Below are 16,364 nucleotides of genomic sequence, written 5' to 3' on the forward strand. Positions count from 1 at the left end.
ATGTAATCCACTCCAGTGGGTTCCAGGTGTCAGGTCCCTGGGTCACGCGTTCGCATTCATGTTTCAGCTTGGCACGATGTTCTCTTCAATTGAATGATAAATTTGTTTCCTTCTATCACCGGAATTTAGCTTGACGTTGGCAAGTGTTTCCATGAACGCCAAAAACATCACATGCGTGCAAATTGTTTTTAAAGGTTTTCCTATGAAAAATCTACCAACAAAAAAAAAACGGGAAACAGTTGAAACTGAATCCATCTCTAGCCTTTAAACAAAGTGACTGTGACGACTGCACCTGGTGCTGCATGCTCACTATTGGCACCAATTTGTGTCATTGTTGCAGTGCCGAACAGCGAAAGCGGGGGTCAAGCAGGCTCTACGCGGGTGCTGTTTAGCTTTTCGCTCGCTACCTTTCGGCTGCTCTCCGTCATCCGTCAACCCGGGACGGACGGACGGATGGGTGGTCCTTGTCGGGCGAAACTTTCGGCTTCGGACGGACTGAACACTGCATTGCGCCGAGTGGTGCACCGTTTGAAGTGGATATTCTCACGATCACGACCACATTCTGCAACCGCTGGCACTGGTCCGCTGGTACGGACGCTTTGCGATACTTCAAAGCTCCGTACTTGAAGCGTGTATTCACGAGTTTACGAGGCAGTGTACAGTTTTCTTTTTTCCCGGAGTCGGATTGAAATCGTTTGCAAAAAAAACACACGATGACACTGGAGTTTGAAGTATTTGAGGGCTCGTGGCAAAGCAATGATAATTTATGACCGAAAATATGTCTACGCCCCCCCCCCCCCCCCCCCCCCCGGGGGCCTGAAGAGCGGTGTTGCGATTTTGGGGCAGCGACTGAAGCATTTCAACTCGAAATTCGTCCCACGTGCCACGTCTGCCGATGATGGATCACCGGTGAAGGTGAATGTTGTTTATATGCCCGCTCGAATCAAGCGAGAGATTGATCACCGACCGGGGGTCGTGGCCGGACTGATGGAATGGTTCCTTTAAACAACGATAAGTAACTCATTTCTTATTCCAACTGAACGTACTGGAACTCTTTTATTTTTGCCGTCTCCTGTCATTTGAAGGGCCAGGATTTGTATTCCAAAGACATAGACACGAAAGTTTGGTCGAGTTCTGTTCCGCTAGAGCGTTGAAATAAACATTGCTCCCGTGGACCACAGTTTCCACGCATCATCTTCGAGAATTTAAGTTCCCGGACTCGACATGAAACAACTTCCAGCGACATCCTGTTCCACGGTAACCCACTTCTCGGTCTCTTCGGCACATAGTTTCGCACACCATATTGGACGCCGCGCGCCCGTCAGTTATCTGTCATTCGAGCTATTTCGTTGGCATTCTGTCTCTCACCATTCCCCCGTTTCTAGTCCCCCGGGAGGGAGTGAAAATTGGCAAATTCTTGCCAGAGACTGTTCCCACGACACAGCGAGTGTCTGCTGTTTCATTTCGTTGCTTATTGTTATCGAGTGGTTCGCGGTTACCAGCCGCCACCCCAGTCGTTTTCCTCGGGAAGCTGCGATGTCAAATAAGTGTCAAAGCGTTAAAATGGACCTCCTTTTCGGGCCGGAGTTTCATCAACTCTGGAACTCTTCTCCAGTGACACAGCTGATTCCATTGTTTTTTTTACTATTGGATGAATTTATGGATAAATGACACCTGTACCACCTACCTCCTTGGGGGAAGAACTGTGAGTAGATGAACTTGAACGTTTCCTCGCGTATGATGCCGGCCGGACACTCCGCCTTGAAGCCCCGGTAGATGCGCTTGATCTCGGCCTCGGTGAACCGCGTCGCCTCGCACAGGGCCGCTATCGACTCGGGCCGATACTTCGGTGGGGACACGATCTCCTCCAGCTCACAGTCTAGATATGTTGACGTAAAAAACATGGAACCACATTAATACAATCCGACGGGCTTATCCGGAGACCCACACTCCGCACGCGAAAGGTCTCTCCGGACACAGGATTCAGGGTTGTGTTTGGTCAAACAAAGAGAACGAACCCCGCAGGGCCCAAGGGTTTATCCAAAGGTCCAAGGTGGGGAGGGGTAGGGGGGCTGGTGGCAAGTCTAGTCGCCCTCGAGGGATGTGGAACGTTATAAAGTTGTTTGGAGAAGGTCGAAAGCCCCTTTGGGGACTTGGAGCGGATACACGGAGCAACATGTTTTTTTTTTGCGGAGAATCCTTCGAGCGCTTTGAAGGATGTTAGCGGCGAGGATACCGCTTTTGGCGTACACGTACAGAGCTGCACGATACATACGCTCGGTGTTTGAGAAGCCTAAAGCCTCGTCCTTATTTTTGTTTGCGAGCCATTAGCTGACTGTAGAGGCGATTTGACGATGATGCTAAACCAATTATGTCCAGCGAAAAACAAGTCTAACGTGACCGAGTGTCAATTTGGAGAGACAATTCGATTGTCCTGTTGTCGATTTTCCACGGGAATTGTTGGAATGCTGTGTTGGAATGTCGCATGATAGAACAGTGGTCTCAAGCTCATATTAGCATGCGGGCCGCAGAAGAAAGTAACAGCCAGTCCGCGGGCCATTTGAGTACAAAATTTGGAGGTGCATGACTTTATTAAATTTAATTTTTTCAATCAATCAAGGTAAAGACAATTCCAAAACTGGCCGCCGCGCCGCGAAAAAGAAATCATGATGGAGGCGCCAGGTAACGGGTAAATTGGATGCTTTCAGAGGTTTTGTAATAGAAATTTAATTCGCTAAATAACCCAAGGATCTCAAACTGCCTCTCAAACCACATAATAAGAATGTTAAAATGTTGAAAAAATGTTTTTTCTTTCAATTTTTCGAACACTACTGTCATCGCAGATACTACTGAGTCACGAAAGTAAAGTGAATGGGTACTCTATTTAATCGTATGATCGATTTTTTTTACCCTCGTATTTTTTGTAGGTTGTCAGTACTGGCATTCATGCCAAGTTTTACGTCAAAATATGATTAGTAAATGAGATGTGAATTTCCTTGTGAGCTACTAAAAGCGTTTGTTTTTTTGTAATTCAAAATTTATTGAGCAAAGTTATTTGGTAACTCCGCTAAGTTAAATAAACATGTTTACAAGTGGTCAAAAGATTGCCAGGGAGGTCAGGAACGTGTTGAAGACGAAGACGTCCTAGGCGACCATCAACGTCAATTGACAAAGGCTACGCTCGACAAATCAAAAACTTGTCACTGGAAAACCATCGATGAACAACTGGAGACCTTGCTGATGATATTGGCATACTCAGATAATTCGACAAATACAATTTTAAAAAGGTTTTGGGTCTCAAACGCGTCAAAACTCGACTGGTACAGTTGGTATCAGCGACTGTTATTGGTTCTCCGTAACTTTTTCGCCAAAAACTCAACTAATATGATTCTACATCCACCGTATTCGCTTTATTTAGTACCATGTGACTTCTGGTTCCTAAAAAGCTTAAAAAAACTCCTCCGGGGACATCATTTTAAAACGATAGAGCCGATTCCAAAATTCAAATTCACTATACGTTCGTGAGACAGTAGTATTTACAAATATTTAAATTCCAACATATGCATAGAATAAAATAACATACAACATATAATTAATAAGCAAATTTAAGATGCATATACACCGTGAACGAGCCCACGGGTCGCAAAAACCAATTTGCCGGGCCGCGAGTTTAAGACCTCTGAGGTAAACCACCACAACTCCTTTTCAGTAGTGTCTTGTCATAAGTTGCGCGACGGTGAACTCATTGTTGTAATCCATCAGAACTGTTTAACATGCTGTAGCAGCACCACGCTTCATCACCCCGCAGGAATGTGATGCAATGCTGCTGCTGCTGCTGCTACTCGCATTCAAAGGGATGGCTGCTCTCGGCTTGACAAATGAAACATTTGCCTGCACTCGACACTGGCCTCTGGCCGCTGGACGCTCGCTCGTTGCCGAGTGTCTTGGAGGGTTTAACCACCCATCCACCTTTCGCTCGAGTGCTATGGTGCTCTAGCATGGGACAAAACCCAAAGCAAGGAAACAGTTCAACATCTGCTCCTTGTGCTGCTGCTGATGTGGGCAACGAAATCTGCTGCCCTCCGGCAACAGCATCAACAGTGCCGACTGGACCATGTACCGAACCGAAACCCGGGACCCAACTGCTGCTGCTGCTGCTCCGTGATGACAAATGTTTTTGAAACAGTAAAAGAACCATCTCCCCACCCCGAAGGTTGGAGGCATAGGTCGAGGACTTTTATGTTTTTGTGCCACGGACGCAGAGGGGGGGGGGGGGGACCAAGGAGTCTTGTGCCAACAACTGGGGGGCAGCTGAGGGTCCGGTTTGAGAGTTATGGGAAGGCGAATCGACAATCCCGTCCCAGCCATCGGCGGACGTTGTAACTGTTTGCTGTTCGCTGCGCTGTAAACAATGCAATGCGACCAGAAGAGAGCAAAAGAAGAAGAAGAAGAAGCAGAGTGACTCGTCTCTTAATTCGGTCAAACTCTACTTTCCCCTATTGTCGCTTCTGGGTCCCTTCCCGGTCCGGAATGCTGGGATGTAATGCTGCGAGCTGTTTGCTAATGTCCCCTAATGGCGTTCCTTTTCTCTCTCTCTCTCCCTCTCTCGGTCTGTGTCTTTTGTAGAGCGTTCTGTGCGCATACCGTCGGCAACATGCTCCGAGACAGATCCGACGACGAACGACGGAGACCAAACAAAGTGATCTCTTCCGCCGCCAAGAAGAGACCCCGGAACTGTCGTGCGGTCGTCGGCATCGTCTTCGTTCTCGCCGGTGAAGTCATAAAATGAATAAATTAAATTCTTTGAAGTGCACCACTTGACACAAGGAGCCAGGGGTCAGTACCACGGTGGAGAACACTTTGTCCAGTAAAGTATTTCCTCCGGTTCCGGTCCGACTCAGGACTGGAGCACGCCGCTCTCTTCGTCAAGTTTTACGCGCCCCAAAAAGGTGGAATGAGGGTTTGTCACCGAGACGACCTTTACCTCGTTCAACTTCCACGAACTTGCCAGCGCGACTCCAAAACAAAGTGTCGCAATAATTCTCGCCAAAGTAATTAGCCAGACCTGCCGTCGGTGTTCCCGGGATCGTCGTGTCTCGGTCCGGAGCTGTTTACATTGGTGGAAGATGGTTTCTACTGAGCTCAGTCTGATAATGAGACATCGCCCTGTCCTACCGAGAAAAGGGTGGATTGTGTTTCTTTTTTTTTTTTATTCCTGCTGTTGTCTGTTGTCCTTGGTACGGGGTTGACGCCCAAAAACGGGCCCAGTTTTCCAGGGGGAAATCCATTTTTGTGGCATTATGACCTGGCTGACAAGCAGCTTCCGAGAAGTTGTTTTGACGATGGTTTCGAGTTTAATCGCAATACAAAGAGTGACAGGTTGTGTCTTCGCTTCTGGTTGGAGTTTTTCAATTACAAGATGCGTTCCCGTGGCCCTCCAGGATCCTTCAGCGGTTCGCTAATGAGTTTGGGAATCAAAAAAGGGAACCTGTCTGTTCATTTGGCAGTCGGCAGTTTGAACAGCTCCAACAGTTCGGTGGAATGAAGATGGTGCCGTGTTTGAAGTATCGCGAGCACCGTTCATCGAGCGCGCACTCCCTAATTAAGGCATCCTCGTGCCTCGAGCCTTGTTTGAAGAGTCACGAAAGCTGTCTAATAACCGGGGCACCACTTACAGCTCGACCGGCCCGCCGGTACTGCTCTATCTCGAGCATCTCGAGCGCGGTCTTTGCGACACTCCTCCCCGGCAACTCACTCTGGATAACTAAATTCGGATGTTCGTGCTGCACTTAATTATGGCGATGAAGTTAATGTGGACCTCGAACTCGAAAACCAGAGCGCCACAAAATCCACGGCGCATGTAAGATGAGCGCAAGAAGGGCCGGGATAAAAGTGTGCCCGAACTCGTCATGCTCGCGGATTGGGCGGATAGTTGCGAGAGGTCGGCTCGTGGTGGTTCTGATGATGATGGTTACGAGGAGTGATGCTCGCACTCTGCCCTCTTTACCCAGCCAGCTGACGCAACCGCACCCCCGTCCAGGCGTCTTACCTTTGCTTCTTTCTTTAAAAGTTTTAATTCAATTCACGGACCCGAAGAGTGTGGTGGTGAACTTTGGTGCTCCAAGTCGGGGCGAAGGGCATCATCAGTGCGGCGCATCACTGAGGAAAATGCAAATGATCTAACTTTTGTTTTTATCTCGGTTCCGTTGATGTACCGACTGTTCGTGGTGCATTCCATCCAGCCATCAAATTAATTAGCTGTCAGGCCACAGTAGTGATTGAAAAAGTTCCAACGCCACTCGTTCGCAACTCGCGTCACCGCCCGCCAGGTAATGTCGCCCCGGGAGGAGATGGGATGGGCTGTAACCGGTTCGAAGAGGGCGGGAGGTTAATGGAATTGATTTTCGATCCAATTGAGCAGCGATGGAAATGGAATCAGAGAAGGGAAAAAACTGGGACGGTTGCGAGGCAACGACATAACGACAGTAATGGTGAACGACCGTTTTTTTGCGGATCTTTAGTTGGAACTCATTTAACTGCATCATTTATGGGGACCGCAGCTAATTAGGTAGCAAAACCGGTCGAACTATTTACGATGGAGCTTTTGCAGCATATTTTGTATCCTTTTGTGCACTTTGTCCGACGAGTACCAGGTGGATGCATGGAACAGCAATGATCATTTGAACTTTTGATAAAAGTTGTGGCGCATTTTCCACAAATAAAAGAAAAGACTATGGTGCTTCCTTCTTTTGTTTAACTAGGCTGGAGATAATGTCGCCTTCCTTTGTATGACTGTTGATGTATGCTCTTTAGAAACCTGGATGGCTTTTATAAATACTATAGCACAAAGCACAAAGAGCAAATGGCAAAATTGCTTTAAAAAATAATCTTCTGACATCGTATTCGTTATTTAAAAAATAGAAACATATTCAACATAAAGATACAAAGAAGTAAATCGTTCATTAATGATTCATCAAACGAAAATCCGTTTGGCTATAATAAGTACTCGGCTTTTTGTGGATTCCAATTCCACAAAAAAAATAAATTGGGAACCTTTAACACCTGGTCTAATCGTGATAAACGTATCGAAAAAGAGATTAAGCCCAAAAGAAATTGACAAACTATGAAAATGTGTAAATATTTTTGGGAAGCTTAGCGAATAGAGCAGGATAAGAGATAATATTAAATTGAAAAAATACCTATTTCGATAATGAAACGTTCCGATACGTAAATTGACTATTATCAATATTATAATAATACTATATTCAATACTGCTTACATTAGTACAATATACTGCAATACATTAGTATTATTAATTCTGTTTATATTACAACTGGTAACCCACGGTCCAGTCTGACGTTGCCATTCCAACGCCCATAATATATTTTCATTCTTAAAACAGACGGATCTGAATTCACGATAAAAGCATAGCGTTTGTTCTGTTACATATGGGAAGGAAACTAGATCTAAATCAAACAAATCCTCATGCCAAATCAAAAACATATTGGTTCTCGCCAAATGGGACCCATCGCCTTTTGAATTCACGATGAAAAGTGGATGCGAAGATCGTCCGATCTCCCAACCGTTGGACCCTGCAGCCGTCCCGTCGTTTACGTCCCTCTGCTAACGCCATTTTCATCGAGAACGCACGCCATGCCATATAGCTGATGTCAGCCGGTCCGAGACTCGCCGTCGGACGCCACTTTAGGTCGATAAAGATCCTGCGGGACGAGTCCGGAGCTAGGCGCCTCCATCAGACGACGATGTCAATGGATTCAGCGGGCTGGAATTGGGGTTCCTGGTCCCATTTAGTTATTTGCATTTTCTCGGGCACACATACACTCTCTCTCCGGCACACATACATACACAGTACGATGGAGGATGGAAAGTGTTCCTTTTGCTCCCCGGACAGAACGCATCGTGGGAAAGGTAAAATCTAATTTTACCGTCCATCCCATTAAACCCCGTACGTTCCCGTTGCCTGCGTTATTCCCCCGGGGGGAATCGATCTTAGCATTACACGAAAGGAACGAACGAACGAACGAACGGAGGAGCGAGAGAGCGAGCATCTGAGGGGCCGTTTGGTTTACTGCTTCGCAAAATAAATATTTTTATTTCTTGTAACGACGAGATGACCAGTGTATCGTGTGGTTGAAGAGCAGGAAGAGGAGGAGGTCGCTAGAGAAGGAGGAGCAGGAGGCTAATTGATGAGATTGCTTAGATATGGCCGCTCGGTGGGCGTAGACCGGAGTTAATGCGGTGTAATTCCAACCAACTTCCGGGTATCACTTGGTCGGACAGGACAGTCCGTCCAACCTATCTAGGACACACTTCAACAACCAATGGTGCACAGAGAATCCCCCGGGCATAGCACAAAAACATATGAACGTTTTGATAATTATCATTTTGTTTTTCAATAAATTAATTTAAAAACCGGGAAAAAATTAAGTAATTTCCATTGTTCTTCGTAACGCGCTTCCGGTGTAATATGGCTCGATGTCCCTTCGCCGCTTAACTACTTAAAAGGCCTGCCCTAAGCATGGCCTCGGATGTACTGTCGGTGCTCTAATCCATCAATCAATTACGGCGAAACATTCAGGGACACGCAGGCATTTCCAAACAATCGGACGCCGCCGTTTGGCACAAAGCCCCAAAAGGGAGATTAGTTGGGATGGGATTTCGGTTCGATTCGGTTGAACATCGATTCGAACTCAGCTATGAACAAGGGAGCTGTCCTCTATTCCTGCGGGACAACACAACACTCTAATCCGCTTGCCGTGACACTGGCACTGATCAACGGAACAACCAAACACGGTGCCGGTTGTCGGTTCGCGCGCTTGCTGCTAGCAAACATGACCCAATGACCCACACTCTCTCGCAACACACGATGAGCTGTCAGCCCGTTCGTCATCATCGTCATCATCGGATTGGTTTAGAACTCGAACTCGAAGCAAAATCCGGGGCGTTTCCCGGGGGTTGGTCAGCGGTGTGGACAAACGACCCAAATCACTGTCACTTCGATGAACCGCCTTGTTTGGCGGTACGGATACGGACGGAACGGACACTCTCGCTTCTGCGTCACTCCGGTTTCCAGCTCTTCCCCCGGGGGGTGGCCACAAAATTTAAATAATAAATTAACAATCCATTTAGCTAGCGTGCCTACTGGCAGGTGTGAGAACCGGGGACTACTCCTCCTCGTGCTTTGTGACGTTCGACATGCAAACAAGTGCCCACCACCGGACTGTCCGAACAACCGAAAGAAGGATACTAGAGACCGATGAGTGGTGACCACAAAAGGTTGGTGTTGGTGGTGGGAGACTGTTTGGAATCGTGTCCTGCGATAATGGTCCTAGTTCTGCTCGGTAACTGGGTTTAACAGCTCGTTTGATTCCCGAGTTACGGTCAGTGATAATGCTCAATTGATTCTTCTCTCGGGACTTAATCATGAAGGTGGAGGAAGTCGAGCGATGGTTTTGTGTCACGTTTCCAGGAAGCCATCAGAAGGGGTTGCGTTTCATATTCGAGTGATGCAACATTCAATAGAATGCGTAGAGTAAGGTACGTAAACAACTCGGTTTCATGTTGGTCAATGTTTTGCAGCGAAGGAAAATCCTTAACAATCCTCCCAACAACTCTTACTTTCACACTTATTTTGCTTCTTTTCCTTCTTCTTCTTAATCTGCGCTCGCTGCCAAGGGGATTCCATCTTGGCCATTGCGGTGCACGTCTTATCCTCTACATAAACCCCTTCCTTTTTCCACACATCCTTCTTCAATCTCTTCCCCTTTGTTGATTTGTTTTGTTTGCTTTGTCCGGTTCGCAGTCGCTGCAGCAGCAGCAGCAGCAGCACGAGCGTCCATCCGGCTCTCTAATCTTGTACAAACAAGCGAAGCCAACACATTTTATGAGCAAAAGGCTAAGGCACTGGGCAGTTGGGCTCTCCGGATCGGACTGGCGAACACTTTGTGTGAACACGCGACGTGAAAGTGAGAGGAGCGACAAGGCTTTTCCTTCTTCAAAAAGCCAACACGCGAAATGGTCCGAGCCGGTGGAACCAAGCCGGTGGTTGTGTCTTCTGTCGGCCACGAGGGCTTGTGGCCAGTGGCCAGAGACGAACAGGACCGGACGGACAGACGGAAGAAGAGGCAACTACTGAGCGGCTTCCTCACGTGCTTCGTTTTTATGATCATTACTTTTATTTTCGGACTGGAGTTTCTTTCCACTTCTTTCGCCATTTTATGTGCCTGTGTTTCTGCGTGTGTCGCCGCACACCCAGCATGGGACCTTAGGTGTTTGGGGTTCAATCGTCAGGCTCCCAGTATCCTCGAACGGTAACATGGGCATGGGCAGAACTGATCCCAGCGACCTTCACCCACTGGCTGTGTGTTTGTTTCGTTCCGTTCGTCGCTGCTGACGCTGCTGGTGCTGCTGGTGCTGGCATCTGGCAACCTAGATGCGGTGGGTGCGGTTGAGTAGTGCGGACGGAGAAGCACGGACTAGCAGATGAGGTTTTCATTGATTTTCCATGAAGCCATGAAGGAGGATGTGGATTGCGCCTTTTGCTTCGGGCCATGGTGATGAACTTAGCAAATTGATCGTTCGAGCAGCCGGTGGTTCGAGGTGTCAACAGCAGCAGCAGCAACAACAGGGAGCCCAGGATTGGTAGATTTTCGTTTAATTTTCCTTTTCGCTGTGATGCGAAGTGTATGGTACTGATGAGTGACGGTCCCAGATTCCCTTCTCTCGACGTTCTTTTGCAGCATGCAGCGCATTGATTGCATGTCAATCTGCAACAGCATCCCAGGCAGGGCGAGAGTGAATACAAAAGAAAGATTCAATTCCTCCACACGTGATGCGATGACATTGCACCGCGAGTGCCATGGGAAAACAGTTTAATACATTTCAGATAACCGTCTACGTCAATATATTCACGCGACACAGCGGGTGAAAAGCTTTTCTGGCGTGTTACGGACCATTAAAAGGCATCCCTCTCGTTGTGTAGGGGAGAGTTGCAGGAGTCAAGGAAGGAATCGAGAACGTTAAAGTTATCCTTACAAATGAAGCGGTTACCACCGTACAAATAAACGAGCGAAACGCGGGGTGCGCCAATGTTCATGATGATGGATCACCACCAAACCGCCACATCACCGGCACTCCCCGCTCATGCACCGCTGGTAGCAGTGTATGTGATCGTTAATATGTTGTGGCAGCGGCCCGTGCAGCGACATATGAATGGAAATTATTGCCTTTTCATATTCGACTCCGGTCTGGTCTGGGCATCAAAAGCCATTTGTTCATTTCGTTCACGTTCATGCCCAGCACAGGCTGAGGAACGGCGCAGATTGCAAGTGGAAGGGAAGGAGGGGAATGCATTTCAATTCGGGTCCTTTATTATTATCATTTCAATTTCGAAAACATAAATTGCGGAAAGCTTATTGCTTATCGATTGCCTTTTTTTTTATTGGTCGGAAAGGAAAAAGCAGATTCGATCTTCTTCACAGAAACAGAGCAACTGCCAGAATATCAATTATCAATTTGTCTGCGACACAGACACATACATCCAGCTCTCATTTTTTACGATTCCATGTAATAATCTGTCTGTTTTGTGCTCAGAGAATAGCAACGTGTTGCTGACGATACAGAATCACCAGCAAACAATGGTGTGCGCTCTGGGATGAACGAACTCATGCCGATGGTTTTATGATCATCGTTCTTCTCATCATCATCGTCTCCGTGACTCCTTGAACATGATTCAGTTCGTTTTTTTTTTGCTTTTAAACTTCAAACAAGACATCGAGACACAACGGCTCACAACGGTCGTTACCGCGGTAGTCCAGCAAGCTTTCATTACTTTTGATTTAGCTTTCGAAATGGTCACTTGAGGTTTGTGCGGTTGAATCGAGTTCGAGTCCGAGTTCTCATCTCGTCCATTCGTTGAAACAATATGATCCCTGCGCAAATACCGGCACTATAGTAAGGTCTGTCTTGGAAACTTTCAACCTAGCGATGATAAGCTTTAAGTGTTTATTGTTGTTTCAATGCGTACAGTGTTAGGCGAGCGCATGCAAATCTGAGACGGCGTCCCATGGCGTCCATTTCCAAATCTTTCCCGTCCCGTTTACATGCAAAGTTGGTGTACTGTAAGTAAGGCGAATGGAGAATGTCGTTAGGAAAATATTATCCCCAAATGGAAGTGATTGAAATGAATGACCAAAAGCGAAACAATTTCCTGTCGCATACTGACTTTAGTCGTAAAACTGGAATTGAAATGCGAAATAATGCCCCTTTAATCAGTTTAAAAAAAAATAGTTTGAGAAAACTAACGACACCTCGATGCAGTTGCATCTCGTCTCACGAACGGGGCGTCCCATAACCGGCTCGCAAGATAGAAAATTTAAAAGAAATTTGATCACCCAACGCAAGACAGAAGGAGAAGGAAAAGTTCGTTCCAAATACCGGAATTACCCCCAGAATTGCCAGGAAGGAACTTGAGCTCAACACCCGGGCACCGGCGAGGCACTAGCGGCTTGCGCCTTCGGTGGTTTCCAAAATGGTGTAATTTCGAGCAACCGCTATTACCACCTCAACCCCCCCCCCCCCCTCCGAGTCCGGAGGTAATAAAACATTCCGCGCAGGGCACAAAAACAAACTTCCCGCATCAAGTTGCAACTAATTGCAATGAAACTCCACTAAAGTTTACAGTAACGGTGTGAGCGCGAGCGGAACCGTTCCAGCACCAACCCAACACCAAGGAGTGTAACCTTTCTTTACATTCATTTCAGGGATCTCTATTGCGGGGGAGGTTGGGTGGAAAGAAAAGAAAAAAGGGATAGCCCGGGGGGTGGATGTGTAATTGCTACGATGCCATAAGATAAATACCACTCTTCGAGCTGAACTTCGCTCCCATCCAGGCGGTGCGCAGGTAGGCCAGTACCCGCCGGCACAGCGGGCGCTGCTTGTGCGACAGATACTTGGACACATCGTTCTCCAGCTCCTTGTGTTTGAAGTGCGCGAAGAAGTCGTCGATGGTGCAGATCGAGCTTTCGAGGTTCGTTGGGCGCGATAGGCTGAGGGCGGAGGCCGTGTTCACCATCACGCCATGGTGGCCCGTGATGGACGGTGTCGTAACCGTCGACTCCTCCAGGTGTGGCCCGGCCATGCTGCAGCGGTGGACGATGGCGACGGCGATGACGACGACGGCGACACGCGACACACTCACGACACACACCGCAATAGGAACTCAACTGAAGCACGCACACAGCAAGCGAGCACGATAAGCGAGATGGCGCCAACTTTATTTACAATCACTGCAAGGATACAGAAATCGGCAATCGGTTAGGAAGCGCGATCGGTTATTGCACACCACGAGGTTCACTTGGCAGTTGAATGTTACACGTGAATCTGTTGATAAGCGAGATCGGACGTGGTGTTTGGATCATTTGCACAGCAATTAGCAAGACGGGTTAGAGTTAATAGTTTAATCACAATTACACACTTAATCTTAAACACACTTTAGAAGTTATTGATATTATTAAATCTTATAAAAATTTACGTTAAATGGTCGAAAAGTATCGGGTGCTTTATCTAATTCAACTTAAGATTCAATACCAGCAGTAACAGCTTAAGATTAGAGGGATAAAACCCTGAAGAAACTATCGAATTAGAATGGCAGAAGTAACTGAATTTGAACTAATTACCCAAAAGGAAGTGGTTGGAAACAGATTTCCCCGTTTTCCGACGATGCCATCGAATGCATTACACTGCAAACGATGCTCTGATGCAATGTACCGTTTAGTATTCATTTAGAAGATTTCGATTCCACATACCACATTTCCCATTACCGGCAACTGCTCTACACTCTCTCTACCCAGTTCGAAGAATTCAGGTTTCAGCTTATGAAAAGCCACAAATCTCGCTCTACTTGCGCTCCCTGGCTGTACCTTCGACACAATGGACCGACCGACGGTGAAACGTTGGTGCTCGGTGCTCCCAGATATCCTCACCGGGCGGCCACACCGTAAATAATAATATTTGCGGTGGAATCGCTGGCTAAGATGCCCGACACTCCCGTACTCATTCACTTTCGAGGTGGTTTTCGAGCGAGCGAACAAGCGAGCGACAGTAAGTGGCACATGCAGCAACGTGAGGCACATTACTGTCCATTAGCGTTGCTACTTTAGTAACTGCAGAGGATACGGCGGCCATTCGCACGTTTCCAAGAAGGCAGGTTTGCCTTGCCGGCAAGCTGGCAAGCTGGCAGGCCACTTTCAAGCCTCGACCGACCCGTGCTCCTGCTAGGAACCGGAGGACGAGGACTACCAGGAAGGTCGCAGGTGGCATTTATTATGTACCACGAACATGCTGCTGCTCTCAAATCCATTCCACACTCCACTGCTGACCCCGTCCAGGGGTGCACGATCGTGGGGCATAGTTCACTGAAATTTGTTCCACCCCCTAAAATGGTGGAGAGGTTTGTGGGGATGATAAAATCGAAACGAATTTTTAAGCGAGTGTACGTAGCGTGCGAGCGTAGGTAGGTGTGATAGGTATTCTTGTCGTATTTTCACACCACCAGCAGACGGAAGAAGCGCCGGAAACGAGGAAAGGACCAACGAGGTGAAAATTTGATCGCACCGACGATAGGTGCATGGGGTGTTGATGGTTACGTTGGGTGATTTAATTGATGTTTATGGTGGGCGCACCTTTCGCGTAAGATTTCCGGATTACCGGTAAGGTGCGGCCGTAGACCGTGGGCTAAGAGCTGTTGGTGGCGTCGGAGTTTTGGTTTTTTTCGGAATGGAATTTAAATCACGCGACCTACCGGTGATCTGCTGGCCTTTAGGCAGTATCGCTAATCCATGTATTAGATCTAAGGATGGTTTAACTTTGAACAATTTGTTCTACTTTGGAGTCGAGTTTCGGTAACTTGTTCAATACGCCTCGAACTCTTGGCGAGTGGCATTGTTTCGATGCCATTCGGAAAAGTTTTGATTTGAGTTTCACAAAGCGAGTCACATACCGAGATAAAGAATGGCGAGATGTGGGGACTCGCAGAAGTTTTAAATCCCGTAGAGATTTTGTTGGGTTGATTTCGTTAACTTAGGGATCGCTTTTGGATTAGCACCTTACAGGACTTCAAGAAACAAAGTTTCGCTGTGTAAGGAAAAGATTTCCGTTGCTACCGATGTCGACATCTCCTTTGAGGATAAACGTATTGAATGTTAATGATCGTTTTACATGAAATCCAATGTGTCAACACGATGTACGGCAGCAACTAGTTGGAATCTCTGTTATATGTTGTTGTATGTTGTTGTATCGTTGCAACTGTTATATGTTTGTACCATAAACAATTCAGACTCATAAAGAAATTAAAAGGTTGTTGTTTAGAATTGTTTAGAAATTAGAAAAACTTAAACTTTGGACGCAATAAAACAATAAATAGATAAAAATACCTCCTAACCTAACATTAATATGTCATTTGTCAATTAACAAAATCGCACATGTAGCATATCGTTTTTTTTTTATTAACTGATGGATTGGAAGCTATCCAATCAAAATATATCTTAACCTTTTGATCGATTCGACGATTGAATATTTTTTATGTAGGATTTTGAATTATGGGACAGATGGGATTATAATGGACAGAAGTGATATGCTCATGATGTAACATACAATACCGTGTTGCTGTCCCTCCCAAAGCTACACACGCGAAGAGAAACAAGACACATTGTTTTATAATTGAAAATGGCAGGCCACATATTCGAAACGATATAATGAACCAGCACTCCATAATAACATACATTTAAGGAAACCCCACAGGAACTCCGGACACGAAGCTCCATCGCTAATTGATGGGAAGCGAAAGCATAAAAGTCAGTAATCAGCTGATACCGGTGGACGCTAACGATGCGCCTTAACGCGTTAATATTAGCGAAGCACACCATCCACTCCGTCACATGCAAACCATTGACGCTAATGTGAAGTAAAGCGGAAGAAAACGAATCGATTTATCACTTAATAACCGGCACGCTCTTCTCCTGACTCCCATACCACGTGCGCTGGTTCTAAGTTGGGTTCCACTAGGGTCGACGCATTAATTCAAACAAAATTAAAATTCTCATTCCAATGGACGGTCACCCGGAGTGGATCCGAGGGATTGTCCACTTACTATTATTGCGCATCCGGATAGAAGCAGATAGCGAGGGAAATCGTTTAAACGTCTTTTTCTATCCCAACAGCCGAACAAGACATCATCAGCCAGGGATCGGTACCATCAACCGTGAAGCAATAATGGATCAAACGTCCTGCCTAGCTTATGCTCGTCCCCTCCACGGAGCATCCCCGAAGGAGCGATTGTAGGAAAG

The 16,364-nt window shown here is 46.8% G+C and overlaps 1 protein-coding gene across 6 annotated transcripts in view; it reads right to left on the reverse strand.

Annotated features, from left to right (window-relative positions):
• LOC126572553 (Kv channel-interacting protein 4-like) overlaps window positions 1-16,364 on the reverse strand; it is a 48,981-nt gene that overhangs the window by 3,380 nt on the left and 29,237 nt on the right. For 5 of the 6 annotated variants that reach the window (XM_050231959.1, XM_050231956.1, XM_050231958.1 and 2 more), the window contains exon 4: window positions 1,688-1,879. In XM_050231959.1, coding sequence (XP_050087916.1) covers window positions 1,688-1,879 — 192 coding nt within the window. Of the gene's footprint in view, window positions 1-1,687; window positions 1,880-12,879; window positions 13,308-13,697; window positions 13,756-16,364 lie in introns of those variants that run through there. The other variant, XM_050231960.1, reaches the window with a different exon arrangement.

This window comes from Anopheles aquasalis, chromosome 2, assembly GCF_943734665.1.
Source record: "Anopheles aquasalis chromosome 2, idAnoAquaMG_Q_19, whole genome shotgun sequence".
In the NCBI taxonomy this organism is placed as follows: Eukaryota; Metazoa; Arthropoda; class Insecta; order Diptera; family Culicidae; genus Anopheles; species Anopheles aquasalis.